The sequence below is a fragment of the Zophobas morio genome, unplaced genomic scaffold, assembly GCF_036711695.1.
Source record: "Zophobas morio isolate AGI-343-1 ecotype UQ-CSIRO unplaced genomic scaffold, CSIRO_AGI_Zmor_V1 ptg000021l, whole genome shotgun sequence".
NCBI lineage: Eukaryota > Metazoa > Arthropoda > Insecta > Coleoptera > Tenebrionidae > Zophobas > Zophobas morio.
In genome coordinates this window covers 9,958,005-9,980,174 of record NW_026972126.1, presented here as the reverse complement: position 1 = coordinate 9,980,174, position 22,170 = coordinate 9,958,005, and the positions used below count along the sequence as shown (strand labels likewise).

The window sequence follows — 22,170 nt, the reverse complement described above, 5'->3', positions numbered from 1 at the left end:
GCAAACGGTTGTGCTTTACAGGCAAGGAAAGTTCTTTTTAAATAACTTTAAACTATTTTTTTGCTGTGGTAGGAGAAACTTACAGAATAACGCGGTTACAAATCAATAATGAATGTTTTGTCTGGTGCCTGCCAAGGATCAAACCTAGGTATTTCTTTCTTCCTTATTTTACTCAATAAGTGGCGTCCTTTCAGAAACGGGTATAAATTATTGTAAATAAAACAACAAATCTTAATGCAATCAAGCGTTGCACAGCGTTGTAAAAGCTATGTAATTATACAATTTTAATTAGTTCTCGTGCACTTTATGGTTTCCGAGATCACAGTAGCTACTTAGAAACGCTCTAGACACAAGTGAACAATGAACACACACAATCTTCTGCACTTTTGCGTCATTTTCGTCGTCTGCATTCAGTAATAATCTCTTTTATCGTTTCAGCACCGCCATGTCTAAGCAAAACTCCAACAACGTCTCGCCAGGTGACGACACCTCTCTCAGGTCCTTGAGTTCTGAAGATGTTTCACAAGCACCTCGGGGTTACTGTTGTGCGAAATCTGCTAATCCTGCTGATGGGAAAGGACGCAAGCTTCACCTGCTTCAAATGCTGGTGCTCCCCTTCATCCCGATAATGGCCCTCATAGTCCAGACGGCTGTTATCCTGAATAACATAATGATCTACAGGCAGGAAGTCATGGATATTGAAAATCAGGTGACGATTAGTCGGAGATACGAGGAATACAGCTGCACGATGTGTTTCTGACGTTTTCTGAAATTTAATCTCGCTGCGAACTTGACTCGTAATAAACAAAACGTCAGGATAATGCCGTATGTCAGATAGGCTAATACGGGAGATAGAGAAGCCCATCTGAGAGTGACGGTGTTGGATTGATTGCGAGATAACATAAATAAGGTCTAGTTCGCAGAGGGTGAACAGTTGTTACAAAGTTAAGTTAGTAAGGGTCAGGACATACATCATTGTGAGGAGTAGACACTAAAATATTTAAGAAATTTTAAGTTATACACTTTTGGGAGTGAACATTTTCGAAAAAGATTTTCATAAGTCAAAATTATTTATGGATCGAAAGATCAAATTCTGTAAAAACAAAAATATAACTTTGTTTCAACCTCTCACTAGATTGGAATACAGTTAGCAACTTTTGTGTATAATCTCTACAGATCTCAAATCGGTTTCAAAATTTCGACGGTGTAACATAAACACGTTATTATCCCTACAGCAGCCTGTTATCCAGGAATATAATAGTTTGTTGAAATTGGGAAAACTAGGAACTAGGAACTAGTGAAATTAGAGCTGTCTGTCCACATTTCACACAATCAATAATAATAATATTAGCATTATAATACATGCATTGTTTGAGAGTAATTTTTGTATTATGTCTGCGAACTTCATAAAAAATTCCAGTTTATTCCTCTAATTTTATTTTATCTCGCTGTCATAATTTTTCCAGGTAAACAATTTAATTTTACGGCTGGTAAACCGCCTCCGTATCTATTAAATGGGATTAATTTTTTTTTTACAGGAATATTAACATTTATCCAATCTACTCTCCAACGCGAATTAATTTGATTGATTCGTTTGGACGCCAGAAAACTGGTTTTGCATATTTTCCCCTAAAGTATAATTTATCTGAGTTGGTGAGTTTTGATTTCGGCCTTTCTGGGGATTGGATTATTAAAAAAATTGCAACTTCTATAATTTTCAAAATTTGTCCACTTTGTGAGCTATTTATATCAGAAAACTTAAGATACTACTAACTAGAATTATTACCAGAGCGAATTTAAAATTTGAAGTTTGTGTCCAACTGTAAACTACTTGACTCCGACTTTCTCGCTTATGTTTTTGTCATTGCAATTTTCTTAGGAAACTTTCAAGTTACAAAAAAGTTCTGCAATCCGCAGCCTTCGACCAACTTATTAAATCCAACAGCGCGTATTAAACTTGAGTTTCTCGTTGAAAGATGTATTTTCCTGTCTGTTACTGATGCTTTTACTGAATCGTAATTGCTATTTAATCTCATTTTTACATTAAAAGTCAATCCAGTTTTTTGTATAAAGTTTACCACATTTATTTTCCTGTTTACTTTCAACATAGCATCAGAGTTCAATGGCGTCTACAAGTTGTGAAGTGACAGCTTCATTATTATTCATTACTGGTAACAGATTACAAGCTACTTTTAAAGCAAAAACCTTTTTAAAATTATCTTTTTTTTTCAGGATTTATTAATAAGTATTTGGTAAACTTTATCAGTGGTAGTCACCATACATATACTAGAATTGTTTCATTTCATTCCGAGTATACACCTTTAAATCTATACCTAATTTTTAACTAACAACCATTCCTGTCATATCTGACACTTTCTATTTTAATTAAATAGAAAGAGAATATTTTTCAATTTATTATAACTTTAAATACACAATCACAAAATATTTGATCAGCAACTTAATTATTTAGGAAATAACTAAACAAAACATATTTTTAAGAAGAGGGAATACCTGGCCTATTTTAAGTCGGAACGGTTCTCCAGAGATCTCGTGAGTGGTGGCGACAAAGAAATAATACTCGGGTTAAAATTTAAAAATGTACGATTTTTATTCGCCACAATCACGGAGGTCCTCTGACCTCCATGGCAGCTGCTTCTCACTGGACGGGGCTGCTTCGGATCTTGGGGAGGCGGAGACGCTGAAATGCGGATCGGACAGGTACGGTAAGTCGAGGGGCGGCGCTTATCGACTCTTATCACTGTTTGGATTATCCCGAAGGACACCCCACAAAATAGCCCGGCACAAAATAGCCTCCGACGAAACAGCCGAAGATTTAAAAATTTCCACAAGTCAACAAAAATATCACATACGAAAAATATGTTCATACATTATTTGGTGGATTTTCCTAGAACGGTTTGTTTCTTCAATGGAAATTTTAATTTGTTAAGCGTTTTATAACATGAAAGTCCGAAACTATTTATCAGTCTAGTTTTTAAACCAAAAGTGACTGAAAAGGCCTAAAATGCAAACAATTTTTGGTTAATTCGTAGTTTCGTTTTTTATACAAAAAAAAATATATTGTATGCATAAAAACATTACTATTATGACATGACCTGACCTAGCCTGACCTGACCTTTTTTTTGGAAAAATGGGAAAATACGTTTGAGTCGTTCTAACAATTCCTTTCATACCTTATTCGTATTCCTCTTTTTCTTTGTTTCTCGGCTTTGTACATCTTTCACAATAAAATATCGTATGTTCCACATCATCTCTGGTCTCACATACTCTGTATTTGTCGTATTGTCTTTCCTTTATCTTGTACAAATCCACTCTTTTATTAGGACTATACTCCTTGCCCGGCTCTTAAGTGTCTTTTGGAAGATTATGGACAATTGCTTGTAGGGTTACTGTCCACTGGTGACGGGAGGGCAATTTCTGTCATCGTTCTGAGATCTTCGGGTTTTTTAGCCGACACTATCAAGGCCATGTCTTCTAGCCTGGTCCTGACCACTGAGGCAAAACATAAATTATTCCAGAAGGGACCAGGATCGACCCCTGGGATTCGTTGCAGGAAATCTCAGATCTTTCTCAATTCTTCAACTGCTTTTTATAGCTTTTGTTCTTGCCTTGGTTCTCTCAATTATTCTCATCATTGGTTGTACCTAACGTTGGAAAGTTCTTTCTGAACCCGAGCCGATTCGGAGATATTTTACGTTTCTGCTCAACTTCTTTGTTCAGACCCTCTTTTATGAATGCTTCATGGACCTTCCCCAGACAATTTATTAAACAGATTGGTCCGTGTGCGCTGCTGTTCGAGATTAGAACAATTTAAGCCTCTCTCTACACCCCCGGGAATTCACCCTCTTTCCTGTACTTATTTATTAAACATATCTGTCGCATTGTGCATATTTGATTTTCTCGCTATTTTCACAATCTCTGGTATAAGATTGTCGGGTCCCTATGTTTTGTAATTCTTAATTCTTTTTAGGACTGTTTCGACCCCGTCTGTAGTGAGCCTCTCATTTCTCTCCTTGAATTTTTCTTCTTCTTCGTCCGATACCACATTAACCCAAACTTTTTAATCACTATTTAACAGGCTTTCCCCAAGAGATGATTATATATCAGTCGTTTGTTGTTTGTTGTATAATCTTCTCTCCTCGACTTCTGCGTTATTTGATTTTTTTTTTCTTTTATGTCTTCATGTACTTCCTCTGACTTCAGTACACTCCGTCCTTAGGTTCTTTACTTCCTCGTTCCACCAAAAAACTTCCCCTTATTTGCTCCCTGTCTCCTCATAAGGATTCTTATGGATGCCTCCTTAATTTTTAGCGCATATTGCTTCGGGTCCAGTATACTAGGTGGAGCATCTAGTTACTGTTTCTTTAGTTAGCGTTTATTTTTGCTACTGTTAACTTCAAATTGTCTACTTTCATTTTATTTTTTCTCTATTTCCCTATAAGTTGTCTGAAAATAAATATTTCTATACAGCTTACAATTTTTCTCTTCTTCTTTTTCTTCTTCTTCTACTTCTACTTTTCCATGTATTATTTTGTCTGCTGCATTGTGCAGGTGGCCCCAGCATTTAAACATTTTCTGAGCTCTAAGTGTTACTGGATCGGGTACAAAGTCAGACCCACCCTTATACTGCCCACCTACACCAGCTTTTCACTTCTGTTATCGCTACTTGGTTCCCATTGTACGCCGGTTTCAGGAATCTGACTTCCAATGTGTCCCCATCGTCCATTATTCCAGTTTCCTTGATCGCCTTTCTTACTTCATCTTCTGTGGCAACTAAGTCAATAATATTGTTTGGAAGATTTTAACCCGGTCTAGCCAGACCGGTGAGGGTCCCAACAATATTGATATGTGTGTATAAACAAAACTATAGATTGCTCTTACTTTTTTTTTGAAGAAAACTAATTTTTGTCGGCGTCGACACCAGGTCACAGAATTCACTACTTTTGAGTCCGAGAACCGCAACGAGGGGTTGCCAAAGAAAGGAAGAAAACTACCGAGTAGTTTCGACCAGCCTCCTTTATTTCTCTCACCCGTTACGAAATCTTACACTAATAAACAAAAACAAGACAACCTTAAAGGAAATGAAAACTAACAATTTTGAATAAAATGAAAGAGGGAAGTTAACACAACTCTACACTGTACACAAAAAAAATGCAAGAAAAAATTATTGTTAACAAAAACAACCCGCGGGAGAATTTTCCGACCGACCACTTCAAAGTCGAAACAGTAACTAAACTTTTTGACAAAATTTTGCAGCCTGATTAGAGGTGGTACTTCTTGGCCAATCACCTTCTTTCGGGGGTGGTTTCTCTCAGGGACTTTTTTCCCACAGTTTGGCCAAAAAAGAGCGCAATGTCTTGGAGCGGGTGGTCTGTCAGCAGATTCGTCCAATTCATAAGAACATCCTTCCCGTACAATAGGCTTACAAACATCAAATATAAAAATATCCATAGTTTACAGGGGTACTCTACAGCCATTGACAATTGTGAGAATTTCCTATGCTCGAACCCTAATAAAAATTATCCCACAAATCCGGAAACGGGACAATCTGTCCGGCCGCAACTAAAGCTCTTTTCTCAAAACTTATCCTCTATGTACAAAGATCATCAAACTGTTACAATCAAGGAAAAACATCTATCCCTACGAATAAACTCCACGTCAAAGACTGACATATCTGGTGCTTAATGGCTTCCGATCAAGAACGTTTCAATTTTATACCTCTAAACAACGGGATTCCACGTTATTGCTGGGTCCCATTGCATAAAGTGCATCAAACCGAAAACGTGCTCAGTCCATGAGGGTTTTAGGAAACTTTTTATGGTGCAAATGTATATTGCAGGGTGATTTAGGAATTCTGGGTAATAAGATGGGACGGTATAATAAACCATTATTCAACAAAAATGATATCTCCGTTTTCTGGAAGAATTCCCATCAGAAAAATGCGACGGCTGCGTCTAATAAACGCGAAAAGAGTCCATCCGACGATGCGGTGGTTTGCACGTGTTACATCAGATAATATTTTCACCCTTTTGTCTTTTAGAATATTAATTTTCTTATTTTTAATTTTGCGTCTATAATATTTGCTTGGAGTTCTTGTTTTTTTGTCCTCCTCTTTTGAGAGTCATCAAACCCTTTATCTGATGTTGTCTACTTTCTTTATGACCTTGTCGTCCTTAGTTTCTGTTTTTAGTTTTTTCAGTATGTGGTTATAGTTATTACATTTCATACCCTGATATCATGACTAGATACTTCTCTTCCTTTTCTAGATTGTGTTCTATATCTTTGTGTGTTCCCCTTCTAGTTGGGTTTCTTTAGGTGTAAAAACAACTACCTCTATGTCTATGAAAGCCATTTCCACCACCTTCCTGGATTTAAGCCAGGTGCTTTTTTCAATAATAATCGGTATCGCTATCTTTCTCTCTTTGCAAACTATGAAGGCGGACTAAACCCTTATGATCCACTTTGATTAACAATTCCCACTATATTTCCACATTTTTGCTAAATGTCATCATGACTTGACCTGGTCTACCTATTGTCTCAAATAAAAAAAAATTAACATTTCGTATCAGACTATTGTGTCGGGAGCTATATTGTCGCTGGGCTATTTTGATGGGTCACGATTGCGCACCTGGGTATAAGACAAACAGGTGGCGGTTTTGCCGATACTGTCCTTGGCTAGCGAAATGTAGGATACCGGGCCCACGTGAGGTACTTACGGTACGGTATTTCGACCTGGATCAGTCACGTTTTTCAATTCGCCTTTTCTCTTCTCTTCGCCTGCCTCTTTCACCAATTGCCTCCACTCCACCACTGTTAGATGATGAATGCAACTCCTTAATAAAATATGTTCTGTGGTCCTTCAGCGAAGAACACTGATGCCAACTTCATCTTAGGTACTGCTTTTCCGTTTGACACATAGGCACATAAGTAAATAATTATTACTGTGTAACCCTGTTAGCATCCAGTTCATGTACAGGATTGCTAGAGAATCTGGTTATTACGATGCTGTGGCGGCAAATTTAAATTATTATACGAGCAAAACAGTACTAAACGGAGTGAAAACAAACTATGCAGCAGGGACGCAGAACGACAGCGATGACGAGCGTTTCCTCGTGCGACGTGCCATTAACCCTGGCATTCCTGAGGCTTGCTTTCATGCCTGTACAGAGGGCAGCCAGCTAGACAACCTGATTCAAGGCAGCGAAATTCTGGTATTGTAGATCAACATTCACATGAACAATGACAATGAAACGAAAAATCCCGCTCCTTGATTTGAAGTTAAAATCTTCTCAATTTTGACGATAGCGCAAAACATTTAATTTGTGCTAAATTATGTATTGATTCAAGTTACTAACTGAATCAAAATCAGGTCACAAAATTTACATTGTGGACCGAATTCCCATATAACATAAAAAAATTGGTCTAAAGAGTTTAGAAAGTACTTCCTTCGCTGTCGAAAACGTGACGACTACATGTCTATTATGTTTTTTTTCGCAGTAGATTTCAAAGCATTCGGTTTTGTAGTTCCTGAGTAAACCAATAAAATAAATTTATGCATTCATTATTTTTTTGAGTCACCCGGTATATGCAAATTCAAAAAATATGAATGGAATGATAAATTACAAGTACATACTCATCATATTTTGTATATTCTAGATAGGAATTATTCGGCAAACTTTTGAGCTGACGTCATCAGTTTATTGGAGAAGATAACCAAATATATTTCGACTAAAAATTTATTATGCTCTTTATAACCTTAAAACATTTGCAAGATTTCAAAACATTCGATTCTGGAGTTGCTGATTAAATCAATAAAACACATTTACGCATTCATTAATTTTTTTGGATCACCTGTATATGCAAATCCAAAAAATATGAATGGAATGATAATCCACAAGAAAAGACTCATCATATTTTGTACATTTTAGACAGGATTTATTCAGCAAAATTTTGTGGTAACGTCATAATTTTTTTAGGGGGGATGAGCAAATACATTTTGATCAAAAACTTACCATGCTTATGATAACTTTAAAACATCTTCAAGATTTCAAAGCATTCGGTTTTGTAGTCCCTGAGTAAATTAATAAAATAAATTTACGCATTCATTAATTTTTTGAGTCACCCTGTATATATAATCCAAAAAATATGAATGGAGTGATAAATCACAAGTACAGACTCATCATATTTGGTACAGTTTAGATAGGATTTATTCGGCAAACTTTCGAGCTGACGTCATAAATTTTTTGGAGGGGATAAGCAAATATATTTTGACTAAATGTTTATGATGCTCTTTATAACCTTAAAACATCTGCAAGATTTCAAAGCATTCGGTTTTGTAGTTCCTAATTAACTCAATAAAATAAATTCACGCATTCATTAATTTTTTTGAGTCACCCTGTATATGGAAATCTAAAAAATTTTAATGGAATGATAAATCACAAGAAGAGACTCACCATATTTTGTACATTTTAGATAGAATTTATTCAACAAAATTTTGTGGTGACGTCATAATTTTTTTAGAGGGGACGACCAAATACATTTTGATCAAAAATTTACCATGCTTATGATAACTTTAAAACATCTTCAAGATTTCAAAGCATTCGGTTTTGTAGTCCCTGAGTAAATTAATAAAATAAATTTACGCATTCATTAATTTTTTGAGTCACCCTGTATATATAATCCAAAAAATATGAATGGAGTGATAAATCACAAGTACAGACTCATCATATTTGGTACAGTTTAGATAGGATTTATTCGGCAAACTTTCGAGCTGACGTCATAAATTTTTTGGAGGGGATAAGCAAATATATTTTGACTAAATGTTTATGATGCTCTTTATAACCTTAAAACATCTGCAAGATTTCAAAGCATTCGGTTTTGTAGTTCCTAATTAACTCAATAAAATAAATTCACGCATTCATTAATTTTTTTGAGTCACCCTGTATATGGAAATCTAAAAAATTTTAATGGAATGATAAATCACAAGAAGAGACTCACCATATTTTGTACATTTTAGATAGAATTTATTCAACAAAATTTTGTGGTGACGTCATAATTTTTTTAGAGGGGACGACCAAATACATTTTGATCAAAAATTTACCATGCTTATGATAATTTTAAAACATATTTAAGATTTCAAAGCATTCGATTTTGTAGTTCCTGAGTAAATCAGTAAAATACATTTACGCATTCAATAATTTTTTTGAGTCACCCTGTATATGCAAATACAAAAAATATGAATGGAGTGATATATCACAAGCACAGACTCATCATATTTTGTACATTTTAGATATGATTTATTCGGCAAACTTTTGAGCTGACGTCATCAAGTTTTTGGAGGGGATAACCAAATATATTTTGACTAAAGATTTATGATGCTCTTTATAGCCTTAAAATATCTGCAACATTTCAAAACATTCAGGTTAGCAGATTCAAAATTAAATTGCAAAATGTTGTTTTATAATTTTGATTTTTTTTTCCAAAAATCTGGACGTTTCGGGTAAAAACTCTATTCGGAGTCGTAAACTACATGTTTAGGACTATGTTATGTTATTTTATACAATTTAAAACCCATTTACTATGTATAGTTTTGAAGTGACGTCATTGCATTTGTGGTGGGGATGATTAGACAAATTTTGGTTAGCGTTTTACCATCTACATGATGTTCCTAATATATATAACTACAAAATTTCACAACAGTCGGTCAATTACTTTCGGAAATTATCTGTCTAATAAAAATCCGGGACAGCAAACAGACGGACAGACGGACAGACCGACAGGCGGACAGACGGACAGACGGACAGACAGACGGAAATGGGAGACCTATTTCTTCGTCTTCTAAAGGTCATGAAAGATCGAGAAAACGTAAAAGTAGAGAGTCGGCCGACGGACTCGATTACAAAACTTCCTTTGCTTACGCTCTGGAAGTAATAAAGTATACTATACATATATGAAATAAACACAACGGGCATGTATTAAATACGGTCAAAATCAAAGTAAATAAAGAATATAAATATTCAAATTTAGACTGTATGAAAATAACACAAAATAGAATGCAAAATAACTATAAACCTCTCCCATTTCGAGTCCACGATGATAAGAAGGAACCGAGAAAAAATTTGGTGATCTCAAAATTTATTTCAACTATTGACTTCAAACTTCGTGTACTCTTTCTTTTTAAAACGCTTCATTTGTTCATTCAACCAAACCACTGCCTAGGTTCTTGTCCTCCTTCCTCATCATTCTTAAAATCTATACCACGGAAATTATCTTCTAAATTATTGAATCAGTAGAAATCAGAGGGTGCCAAATCGGGGGACTATGGCGGATGCGGAAATATTTGGAACCCTAATTGAAACGCTTTTTCAGTTACTACGAGGCTTGTGTGAGACGACGCATTGTCATGTGGAGCAACACACCTTTACGCATCTTTCCTCTACGGTTTTCTTTAATCGATAATAATTAGCGAAATTACGTTCCGTCCAACGTATTTTACGTTAACGTACACAATCCCCAACAGGGACTGCATTTTCTATGTTTCTATAAATATAACAGTTTTTTCTACGTTTTGCGTGCTGTACGTTCTACGGAACGTGGTTTCGCTAATTGTCTAATATTTTCGCGTAATTTAGATAAAAGTAGGTATGGCATAGTAATTGCCTGTAATTCTGTAGTTTTCCGCTCTTTTTGTAAAAAGTCCGAGGGTACAACTCCTTTAATCGTTAATAAACCAATATTACACTCATTATACTTTTTGAAGGGAAACTGTAGCTTCGAACGCAACTGATCTTTGTTTCTTTGCCCTTTGGTGAAATCACAAACAAAATTTTACGTTTCAATAATATTAAAATATTCACATCATTTATGCCAACAGTATTACGAATAACCATCCAAGTGTAAACAGAAACAGCAACGTGTGACGAAAGTCAACTTTGCATCGGAGATAACACCTTTCACGCAGATCTAGTTTGGTTAAAATATTATTGGAAATGCTGTAGCTGAATTTAGTTATATTCGGCCAAACATTTTCTGTGCTTAAGTATTAAATTCTTAGTTAATGACTGCAGTCTCATTTATGAATATATTATAAAAGACAGCTGTCTAAATCCTGAACCCTACAGTATTCCACAAAGCTGAATACATGACTTTGAGCAACTCAAGAAACGCAATGATTTTGATTATGTTAACACAGGATTCTTTCCATATGTCAGGAATCTGCAGGATTTGAAAATAGAATTGAACGTCAACTTTATTAGCCTCTAAAGACATTTTATTTTGCAGACTCTGCGTAGTATAAATTGTTTCCTGTAGGACTCGTGTTTTTAAAGTAATTTTCACAAGGGAGTCGAAATGAAACAGCATGATGTATATCATACTGAAAGCAATTTATCGAATCGTATCTATCACTAGTTCTCTCACATAGAAAATACTGATTTATTCCCAGCCTGTGATAAGAATTATGTACGAATCTAAACAAAGAAAACTTTGTCTTTTATTGACTTCGTCTTTCAACTGTCATAATTGTGTGTTGAGCCACGACACCCATTCAAAACATGATAGAGTACATAAGCAAAATTTTACAAAAATATAGTGGACATGATTGTTCCTCCTCTATGTTTTCAATAACAATAAAAGCCAAAGTAATTTAATATATAATAAGCTTTATTACTTATTAGCACATATTAAATTTAGTTATTGCTTTTCAACCTCAAAAGTTATTTATTTATATTTATACGGATCGAATCCTTTTCCTATTCTTATAAAGACATCATCAGCCTGCATTTCTTTAGACACAATAAATCCAAAAAGTACGGGACAAGAGAAAATCGATAATGACAATCTGCGACCATTATACACTGCTACACAAAAGACCTACACTCCACGTCCAACTATCTGTTTTTTTTTCAGTGCTTCGTTTTACCAGGATTTTACTGTGCGCAAAAAATACGTATTAATTGGAATTACGCTCTGACCTCGAATTATTTAGTGCTCATGGAACAATTACATAATAACAAGTTGTGTGCACTGGCTTAATCAAACTACTGAACTAATTACCAGTTCAATTAACTAATGTCGAAAATATGTTAGACGTTTCATAATAATATAGTATGCCCGTTTTTGTGTCCAGCAGTGTAATAAGAACACTCTCACGAACAGTTTGGACAGCGACATTCTATGCATGAGTAAGATTAAGTTTAAAATCCATTGTCTGCTAGTGTATCTTGAAATCAACAAATATAATATTTTATTTCTGTCCTAACTTGTAATAAACATGTCATCTAACAAGTAATTCAAGAAAAACAAACGTAAATTTAGACATTTTTGAATAGTTTGGCTCTAAGATTGCCACGTGGAACGAAAATAATCAGCTAAAAATGTTAATAAATAACCGAAACTAAAATTGTAAATGCAAATCCAAAAATAAGCGGAACAAATCAACACGTTTCTGGATGAGCCACTTACAGTTGTCATCTTCGGTAAACACACATTGTGGAAGTTTGATTTATATAACTCTCATGTTATTCAATTTTTCAGTAATAAAATATCAGGAAACGATAAATAAAATCATTAATAATAATAAACTTGACCCTAATTTCAACTTTTAATTCAACAAATGCTTTCTTTTCTGAAAAATACAACTTTCACAACGCGTATTTTGTTTTGATGTACGATCTATTGTTAAAATGGAAAAAGAAATATTTACCTTGATTTATAGTTTATATCTCCATTTAAAGTAAAGTTTTTACGAAGTTTCGAAGGGAAGTTAAATTAAAAAGTATAATGCTGTGATATGTGTGTAAAGAAAGCAGAAAGTGATTTCAGTTACATTTGTCTCAGTCCTGCGTAAAAATAGAAATAGTTGTCTTTTCGTAAACTCACTTTTCTTTCCGAAACTCGTATACTGTTTATACATTAGCGTCAACTAACGATGAGGTTTTTCGAATTGTCCTCCTTCGAATACATAGTACTGCATTAGAACCGTCCTATTATATGTGTCAGATAAGAAATTTCCGCTGCGCTTCTGAAAGGTATTTTTTCATGTACGTTATCTTTCTAAAATAATATGTGCTCTTTTCTCCATCAAACATACGTGCGGAAGCTAAAGCCACAAATTTCAGTGGCCGCTCGCAGGTAAACATTCACTTTAATGTAAGGAAAATATAAAAACCCGGCCATTACAAGATTGAAATGGATCCGCGTTCGAAAGAACTACGTTCATACAATGGGTCTGAAAAGTTTGAAATAAATTCCATCAAATATGAGGCACACGCTATTTTATTAGACTTGAAAAGCAAACTTTAAAATCTTTACCTCAAGCTGTACAGGTGTACCATTACGTAAATATTTTTTTATTTAATTTATTTTCTCACATAAGGCTCTTCCCGATCAGAAACCATGTAATCTTAAAATACTTAAAGTGTATTCTCAATTTAATATCAATCATAACATTCATAACTACATTCTTTTGACTCGGTATTGATCGCAAACGTTTTTCGTTGATTCCTTCTTTTTTGGATATTCTTTACAGTCGATGACCTTAATTTTCTTCCTTCGTTTTTTGGAGCTCTTTGAACTATAAACCGTCTAGTACTAGTTTCGTCCATTAAAATATTATTTCTTTCTTCATTCTTTCAATCCATATCTCTTTCTCCATGGTCTATTTTTGTTCACAAATAGAATTGTCGTCAATAACCAACTGACCTGTTGTTGAATTATTGTCATCATCAGGATATCTTGCTAATAATATTCTAGCTTCTCAAACTTATGATCCACTCGTGTGATACCGTTAATTTCAAGACTAATTTATTTTTTGGTATTTTAGAATTGTTTTCTAAGGTACTCGAGTTTGTTTTTAGAAAATATTTGTTATCAGGTTTGAAACCTCGTTTGTTTAATTTTCGTCATCTTTTGCTGATTCTTCCATACCTCAAACTAGTTATTTATTTTCTTTACTTGTTATCTGCATTGTTTTTAACGAACATTAACAAATTCGTCTAACTAATCTTTTTTAGAAACTTGTAGTTTTCCTACGATCTTTTTCTACATACGTACAGACAGTTTTCACCACAACACAAGTTGTCTGTAAATCAAGAATCCTTTATTGAACCTACATTTGACAAAACTCATATGTATATACTGTTAATATAATATTTTTTTCAAATGGAATATGGAGCAGAAGGGTCCAGAATTTGATTCTTCGTTAAGGCGACTTCTCTTGTCGACTCCAGTCCTTCCTCTGAACTCTAAGTCTTCATACGTGTTTCTTTCTGTCTTTGCTGATAATTTTTCTCGAATGTCATTATAGGCTTTGATTGTACTTATTGCCTCGAAACTTTCCGTATTGCTATTAAAAATTCAAACATTTGTATATCTGTTTGTTTCCAAATAAGATTCTTCTTCTAGGATGGTATTCCAGTTCCAAAATGTTGTAAAAATATTTGTGAAGTTTCCGTTACCAACCCTTTTTGTAATCGAGTCCGTTGGTCGACTTTCTACTTTTACGTTTTCTCGATCTTTCATGATCCCTAGAGTATGAAGAAATAGGTGTTCCGTTTCCGTCTGATGTATGTCTGTCCGTTTGTCCGTCTGAATACCATCCTGATTTTAATTAGACAAATAATCTCCAAAAGTGCTGGGCCGATTATTATTGTCAAATTTTTGTATTTATGCAGGGTGTTATTGAAAGGTGCGTACAAAAAAATTGACAGTTATTCGCGAAGTCTAAGAAGTCTGAAAAACTTATTTTGTGTTATCAAAATTATAAGGGGAAAATTAACCCTTATCCAACCTTTTTAGACGCTACTGAAGGATAAATAGATAAAATTAATTTAGCACATCCTAGCAACTGCAACAATAAAACTTTTTTCAAGACTAAATGTTGCTATAGATGGTCTTTTTATCAGAGGCGTATAACGAATTTGGACATAAATTTTAATAAATTTTATCTCTAAAAGGAGAACACTTTTACCTGAACTTTTTTTACTTTTAGCACTCATACTACGAGAGCAATTGTCGATTTTATTTTGTACGTACCTTTTAATAACACGCTGTATTAGAAATATCATGTAGATGGTAAAACCAAAATTTGTCTAATCATCGCCACCAATAATGTAATGACGACACTTCAAAATTGTACATAGTAAATGGATTTTAAATTGTATAAAATAACATAGTCCTACACATGTAGTTTATGACTCCGTGTTGAGTTTTTACCCAAAACGTCCAGATTTTTGGAAAACAGTTTTGCAGTTTAATTTTAAATCTGCCAAACAGAATGGTTTGAAATCTTACAGATGTTTTAAGTTTATGGTAAGCATAATACATTTTTAATTAAAGTATATTTGTTTATCCCCTCCAAAAAATTGATGATTTCACAATTTTGCCGGATAAATCCTATTTAAAATGTACAAAACATCTTTCCTATATCACTGCATTCATATTTTTTAAATTTGCTTAAACAGAGTAATTCAAAAAAATTAATGAATGGGTGAATTTATTTGATTAATTTAATCAGGAACTGCAAAACCGAATCCTTTGTAATCCTTGAGATGTTTTAAAGTTATCATAAGCATGGTAAATTTTTGATCAAAATGTATTTTCCCGTCCCCCTAAAAAATTGATGACGTCACCACAAAATATTGCTGAATACCCATCTTAAACGTGCAACATATGATGAGTCTATATACTTGTGATTTATTTTTAATATATAATTAATATTTTAAATTTGCTTATACAGGGTGTCTCAGAAAAATTAATGACAGAGTTGTTAAAAAATAAATATCCAATCAGATTTAGGAATTTAACTCATTATTATGGAAATATACAATTTAACACCTTTTAAATTTAACAAGTTTTTACAAGTTTAATAGGGGCCAAATCAGTCTTATCTTACCAAGTGCTAGCCCCGCCCACTCCGCCCCCTACTTTCTTAGAGTTTGTCATTTCCCAAGATAAGTTTTACCTTTACAAGTACTAGGCCGCCCACCTACCCCTATTTTCTCAGAAGAGATGTCATTTGCCAAAATAAGACTTATCTTAACAAGTACTAGCAAGTACTACCCTCTGAGAAAATACAGGGCGGGTGGGTGGGGCTAGTAGTTGATAACATAAGTCTTATTTTGGCAAATCACATATCCTCTGAGAAAATAGGGGACGGGTGGGTAGGGCCAGTTCTTGGTAAGATAATACTGATTTCGACAAATGACAACCTCTGAGAAATTAAAGGGTGGGTGGACAGGGCTAGTAGTTGCTAGGATGAGACTTACTTCGACAAATGACATATCCTCTGAGAAAATAGGGGGCGGGTAGGCGGGCCTAGTATTTGTTAAGATAAAACTGATTTTGCCCCTATTAATCTCGTAAAAATTTGTGAAATTTAAAGGTGTAAATTGCAAATTTCCATAGTAACGAGTTAAATTCCTAAGTCTATGTGCAAAATATGATGAGTTTTTACTTGTGATTTATCATTGCATTCATATTTTTTACAATTGCTTATACACGTGGCTCAAAAAAATTAATGAATGCGTCAATTTATTTTATTGATTAAATCAGGAATGGCTCACTCCATTTTCCCAGAAAATTTTGGGAATACAATACTGTTATTTTTAGTATTACAGTGCACCAATCCAATCTGATATACGTGTCTTTACAAAAATGTTGATGACGTCATCACAAAATTCTGTAAAGTAAAAACTCAAAAATGCTGCATATGTTTCACTGTACTTGCGAAGTTCTGTCGAAACAGCTTTCTACCAATTTTTTAATAGTAGACCTAAACTTAGAATAAGAGTGTAGACTCTTGCTAAGCTATATCCCAGAACATTCATAACATTTAATATCTTCTTCCTTTAACCACAATCATGAATTCCAATAGAAATTCTTCTGTTTCTTTTTATTTTTCAATATTTTCTTCAATTTTCTTGAAACGTAATCATTTACCTTTTCCATCAACTCCCGTACCTCTTTTTTTCAAAATAGAATTTTCTAGAATATTTCGACCTCAGGTTACCTAACTTCCTCTTTAGCTGCAGTCCTGTTTTAAAGATAAAATTTTTCGCTCGGTTTTCTTTTTCAAGTGGATATTTTCCGGAACATTTTCCCATTTGACCTAATCTCACTAGTCACGTATCATTCGCAACACCATCAGAGAAAAGAAGAAGAGTAAAACCAGTGGTGTAAATAACATCCTCCAAGCCCGCTCATATGTGGGCAATATGAAACATATTTAAAGCAGATAATCGACAGGAAAAAATGTATTCTCAGTACATGCTTAACTTCGACTGTTTATATTTATACTTTGAAAGAAATTCGACTGTTAGCATATTCAGTTAACAAGCATCAGCGGCACCCGATCAAAATATGCATTTGTGTTAAAGGAAAACGAAATTTTTTAACTAAGTTACAGTGGAGCAAAACGTTAGTTTGGGTGAGTAGCTGTTAAAACGACAATTATTATTTAATCGAGAAAATGAGGTGAGGCGTTCTGAGCAATAACAAAATATTGGAAATACCTTGGTGTCGAGTTCGAGCTCAACATTTTCACTTGCAAAGCTGGCGCTCGAATATCTAAAACGCAGAAAGAATTAAACAATAAAAATAACAATGGTAATAATAAGCAAAATTAAGGTGAATTAATACACCACAAGTACAAGAGAACATTATTTCCAATTCTGCTCCTTTAAAAATTATAAAATTTTAGTTTTTTTGTGATAACTTCTATAAATTAAAAACATGTGTGTAGGTAACACCAGTTATAGTTTAAGAAAAAAAAAGCCCATGCTCTATTTGACTGTGTAAAAGATTTATTATACAATTTAGATTTTTCTGTAGAACTTGGATATCAAGGGTAAAAACCCAAAACGGATTCATGAACTACAAGTAGAAACAATCACACAAATTTTGGTTACCTTTTTACCATGTACACTATTTTTCCAACATACACACATCAGTCTGGTAAATTCGGAAATTATCTGAATTATCTAAAGCGGACACAGGCAGAGACGAAAACGCGAGATATAATTTTTCGTACTCTTGACGTCAGGAAACGTCGAGAAAACATGAAAGTCGCCAAAGTAGCTTACGCTCGAGAAGTAAAAGTAGGTACATCTGACGTGATAGTTCAAACGTGGATAACATGACAAACAAATGAACAACGTTGGAAAAGTGTAAAAAGTCCAGAATTTTTTAATATCATTTTTTTCATCTGGTGATTTTATATCATAAAAAATTTGTATGTAAGTAACAGCAGTAACTTCAATAATAACACTGACAACCAGAGTTAGGCATAGCGGAAGTGATGGGGAATCAACCAGACAAATATTAAAAACGACTACGCCGTCTCAACCACGTCTCAACCTCAGTTGTGTTTGATGCAAATCAGAGTTTATCTAATCAAGATCACCACGAAAATTGTGATGTTGAACAGCCATTTTTAATTTTTAAAGCATTTTAACATCTAGGAGAACTCGTATAACTGAGAAAAATCTAGAAAAAGTAGTCAATGTTATTAAGAGTTCCCGAAGTTGGAGGCCACGACTGCAATAGCGCTGGCGATCAGACGGCAATGTGCATCACTTCCGAAATGCCGAAATCTGCTGATAACACTACGTCTTAGTCTCTAGTAAAAGATAAAAAACTGGTCTAAGGTTATTTGAACTGAACTTCTCTAACTCCTCCATTACAGTACAACAAATCCAGCTTCTTCGAAAATAATAAAAATTAATTTTTTAAATGATAAGTTAAAAAAATATACATAATACTTACTTGTCACAGTGTAAAAACAAAAAAGGCTCATAACGGGGGATCGGAAGTCGCAATGGAATCGAACCCATGACATATTAGTACACACATCTGATAAAAACTAAAAAGTAAAGGCCAATTCATAAACCACAAGTACAGCAACATATTATGTTATATTATAAAATTTAAACTGGATTTACTATGAAGCAATTTTAGTTGACGTCATCAAATTATTGATGGGAATGATTACGCAAATTTTGGTTAGCATTTTATCATCATTTTATTCCTGACGTACGTAACATCAATCAGTCCGGTAGTTTCTGAGATTATCTGTCTAATAAAAATCGACACAGATAGACGACAGCCAGGCAACAGACAGACAGACAGACAAAAATTGTTCTAATGATCCGTCAAATACAAAACAGAGCATTTTGAAGCAATAGACTAATAACAATAATAAGAACGATTAATTAAAATTTAAATGTAATTTACAATAAAAGGAAATGTGACGTTTAACTAGCATATCAGTATAGTTAAAATTTAAAATATGGATGAATTATTAAATCATGGATAAAAGAACTGTAATACAGTGTAATACCATTTGGATTCGAAAGCGAGTAATATTTAATTACAGTTCGTTATAAAAAGGGAAATGTAACACGTCGGCGTAGAAAAAACCCTCAAAGTCAAAAAAAGACAAAATTTAATATTTTATCCCAATTTTACGTCAAAAGAGTTTGAAAATGATTAACTGGTGTTGACGATAAGATAATTCAGTAAACTATGTTAATAAAATAATAAATAAATAAGAACAAGAACAAAAACAAAAAACGTTTCCTACAACGCTCTAAAGTCTAAAGAAAAAAACCATACATTTTGCAATGATAACATATTAATACATTCAGGCTTAATCATAAATAATTGTAATATAGAAAATATCATTTCATACGTCAATTCTTGTATCAATGAACAACAACTTGTAATTTACTATTTACATTGACATACTTAACTTTGTTACGAAAAATAAATACAATAATGTAAAGTAATTGAGCGTACAATAAACTGCGGGAGCTACCAAATAAGATATAAAACATCCTATCACAAACAGGAAATGATAGCTTCCGCCCAAATTAGATATAACACTTTTCCGACGTCTTTTTAGATGATTTTGCGGTCAAAGAAGTTATTTAGTCATGTGACATTTTAACAGTTATGAAAGCTCCACTTTCAGGTACAGGCAGAGATTAATTCTAATATCAGTTTGTGTGTGTATTATGTTCCAGAGTTTCTCTCTTTTAGATAAAAGTATTTCATCACTGTGCCCTACCCACCCTGATGAGTTTTCAAACTAAATTTCAACTTTCAACTTTGGGCATTAGAGTTTCTCGTCAGGTATTATACGTTTTCAGTTTGCCATAATAACAAATTTCACGACCTTTGACTCTAATCCTTTATGTTTTATACCACTGCTCTTGTGTGTTTAGCAGTAAAATTTTATTAACACAACTTAAATGAAACACATTGACTGTAAACACCGCCATTATGAAAGCAAATTGTTTCCCATTGTGAAGAGTGTTAACGTTATGTGGCAGTTTCTTTTCCATATTTGCGTCCATATTACGTTTACGGTTAAAAATCAATTACACCCTAATCAGCGAAAACTTCGCCAAGCTGTTCCCAGTTTAATCGCTCTCGACTTCATCGGCCGAAATCCGAAGTTACGGCAGCAGATAATTAAGAAACGATCAGCCCGAACGATTACCACAAAAACCGTCCCAGAAAGGAAATGAAAGTGTGTTTTCCACCACTAATTTTTCCCTCAGATTAAAAGCGATAAATTGTATCCCTTTCGAAATCCGTGGAAATTCCTGTTACGGATTCATCGCATGAATCGTGTCCCTAAATCCTTTTCCTTGTGAATGTGTGTTTGTACGTTGGGATGTAAATCCAAATTAGTCTGTTGTGATGGCTGTTAAGCGCTGTGATGGAAGTAACACATTTAAAGATTTGTACTGGAAGAACAAATGCGGCAGGGTTTTGTTTTGTTTTTTGCGAAGATTATGAAGGAACGACGATGATGAAGCGCTTATGGCATTCGTGAAGCTGGGAGATAGGAGGATTTAGGGAAAGAGTTTGCGAATGTTTATTTTTACATGTCTCCGCTTCGGCAAGTATTCGGAGGCTCGTATTAAATGAAGCGTGGAAATTGGTTCTATGTTATCACATATTTTATTGTGGCTGGGCGTGGAAGTTCCACTTTAAATTATTAAATAATTTGCGGCTGGAATTTTGTGGAAATTTTTTGAGGAATTTTGTGCAGATGATAATAATTACGCTAAAATGAGATTATTTAAAATTGCTTCGTAACACAATTTTCTGTCAAAGTGATTCACGGGTGTTTTTTCTGACTCAACTATAGTCAGGTTAAATTTATTAATTTACCAGAGAGTGTCCTAAGGATCTAGTGGTGTTTATTGTGATCTGTTGAAAAATAATTCTCGGGTGCAGTTTAACAGAACTCATTTAAGGCTACAATTTGCATCTAAAGATTTTCAAATTACAACGTAATCTTATTTAATATTTATCATCTCAAAAATCCAATAAATTTGCATACGCTCTAAACAAAAATAGCTAAAGTCTGTCTGAACGAAATAATAAAGAACTTAGCCAAGGCAATCTCTACAAATTGTCGCTAAAAAATAAAAAATTATTTCGACGGAACTTTCCATGCCCCTTAAGTATAGTCCAACAAATCCCGCTTTTTTGAAAAATAAAAAAAAAATATTTGTTAACTGCAAATTGTGATTACCTCTATATATTAAAACAAATATTTGATAAGTAATACCAGTAACAGTATAAGAAACTAAATGATATCCTATAAAAAGTGTTTTAGCAACCTATACATTTTTTTGTGTTTGTCTACGACATCCATTTTTTTATGACACTCAGAGGTTGTTTTTTGGTGAATTCAATAACGTATCATACTTTAATTACCCATATTCCGCCACTGTCTATGATTCGAACACATTATGTTAGGAAAACATTAAGCAAGCCAAAAATGTGTCATTTTTCCGCCAGAAAATCTCATTCCTAGTTCTAAGAATATCTGTGAATGAACTTAGATTGCAGTCTGTTGAAAAATTAATGCCAAAGTTTCTAGAAAAACTACACTTTGTCATTATACTCACTTAAGCCTAAGTAGACACAAATTCATATTTGCGATAAATTACTCGTGTTCCTGATTATCGAAATCAAATTATGACAACCACTAATGCATTGGCTTGACGCTGAAATATCATGGTCTGTCACTGTTGCAAGCACAGAAAATGAAGCTAGTCCCAATTTTGTCTCTTGTTAACATATCGCTTATGGTTGAATTATGGACAGCACATATTAAATGGCATCAGTTTACTA

The 22,170-nt window shown here is 33.9% G+C and overlaps 1 protein-coding gene across 2 annotated transcripts in view; it reads left to right on the top strand.

The window, feature by feature from the left end:
- Nucleotides 1–22,170, top strand: part of LOC135132949 (uncharacterized protein) — an 84,953-nt gene that overhangs the window by 45,946 nt on the left and 16,837 nt on the right. For both annotated transcript variants that reach the window (XM_064061168.1, XM_064061167.1), the window contains exon 2: nucleotides 439–709. In XM_064061168.1, coding sequence (XP_063917238.1) covers nucleotides 446–709 — 264 coding nt within the window. In that variant the 5' untranslated portion in view covers nucleotides 439–445. The remainder of the gene's footprint in view (nucleotides 1–438; nucleotides 710–22,170) is intronic.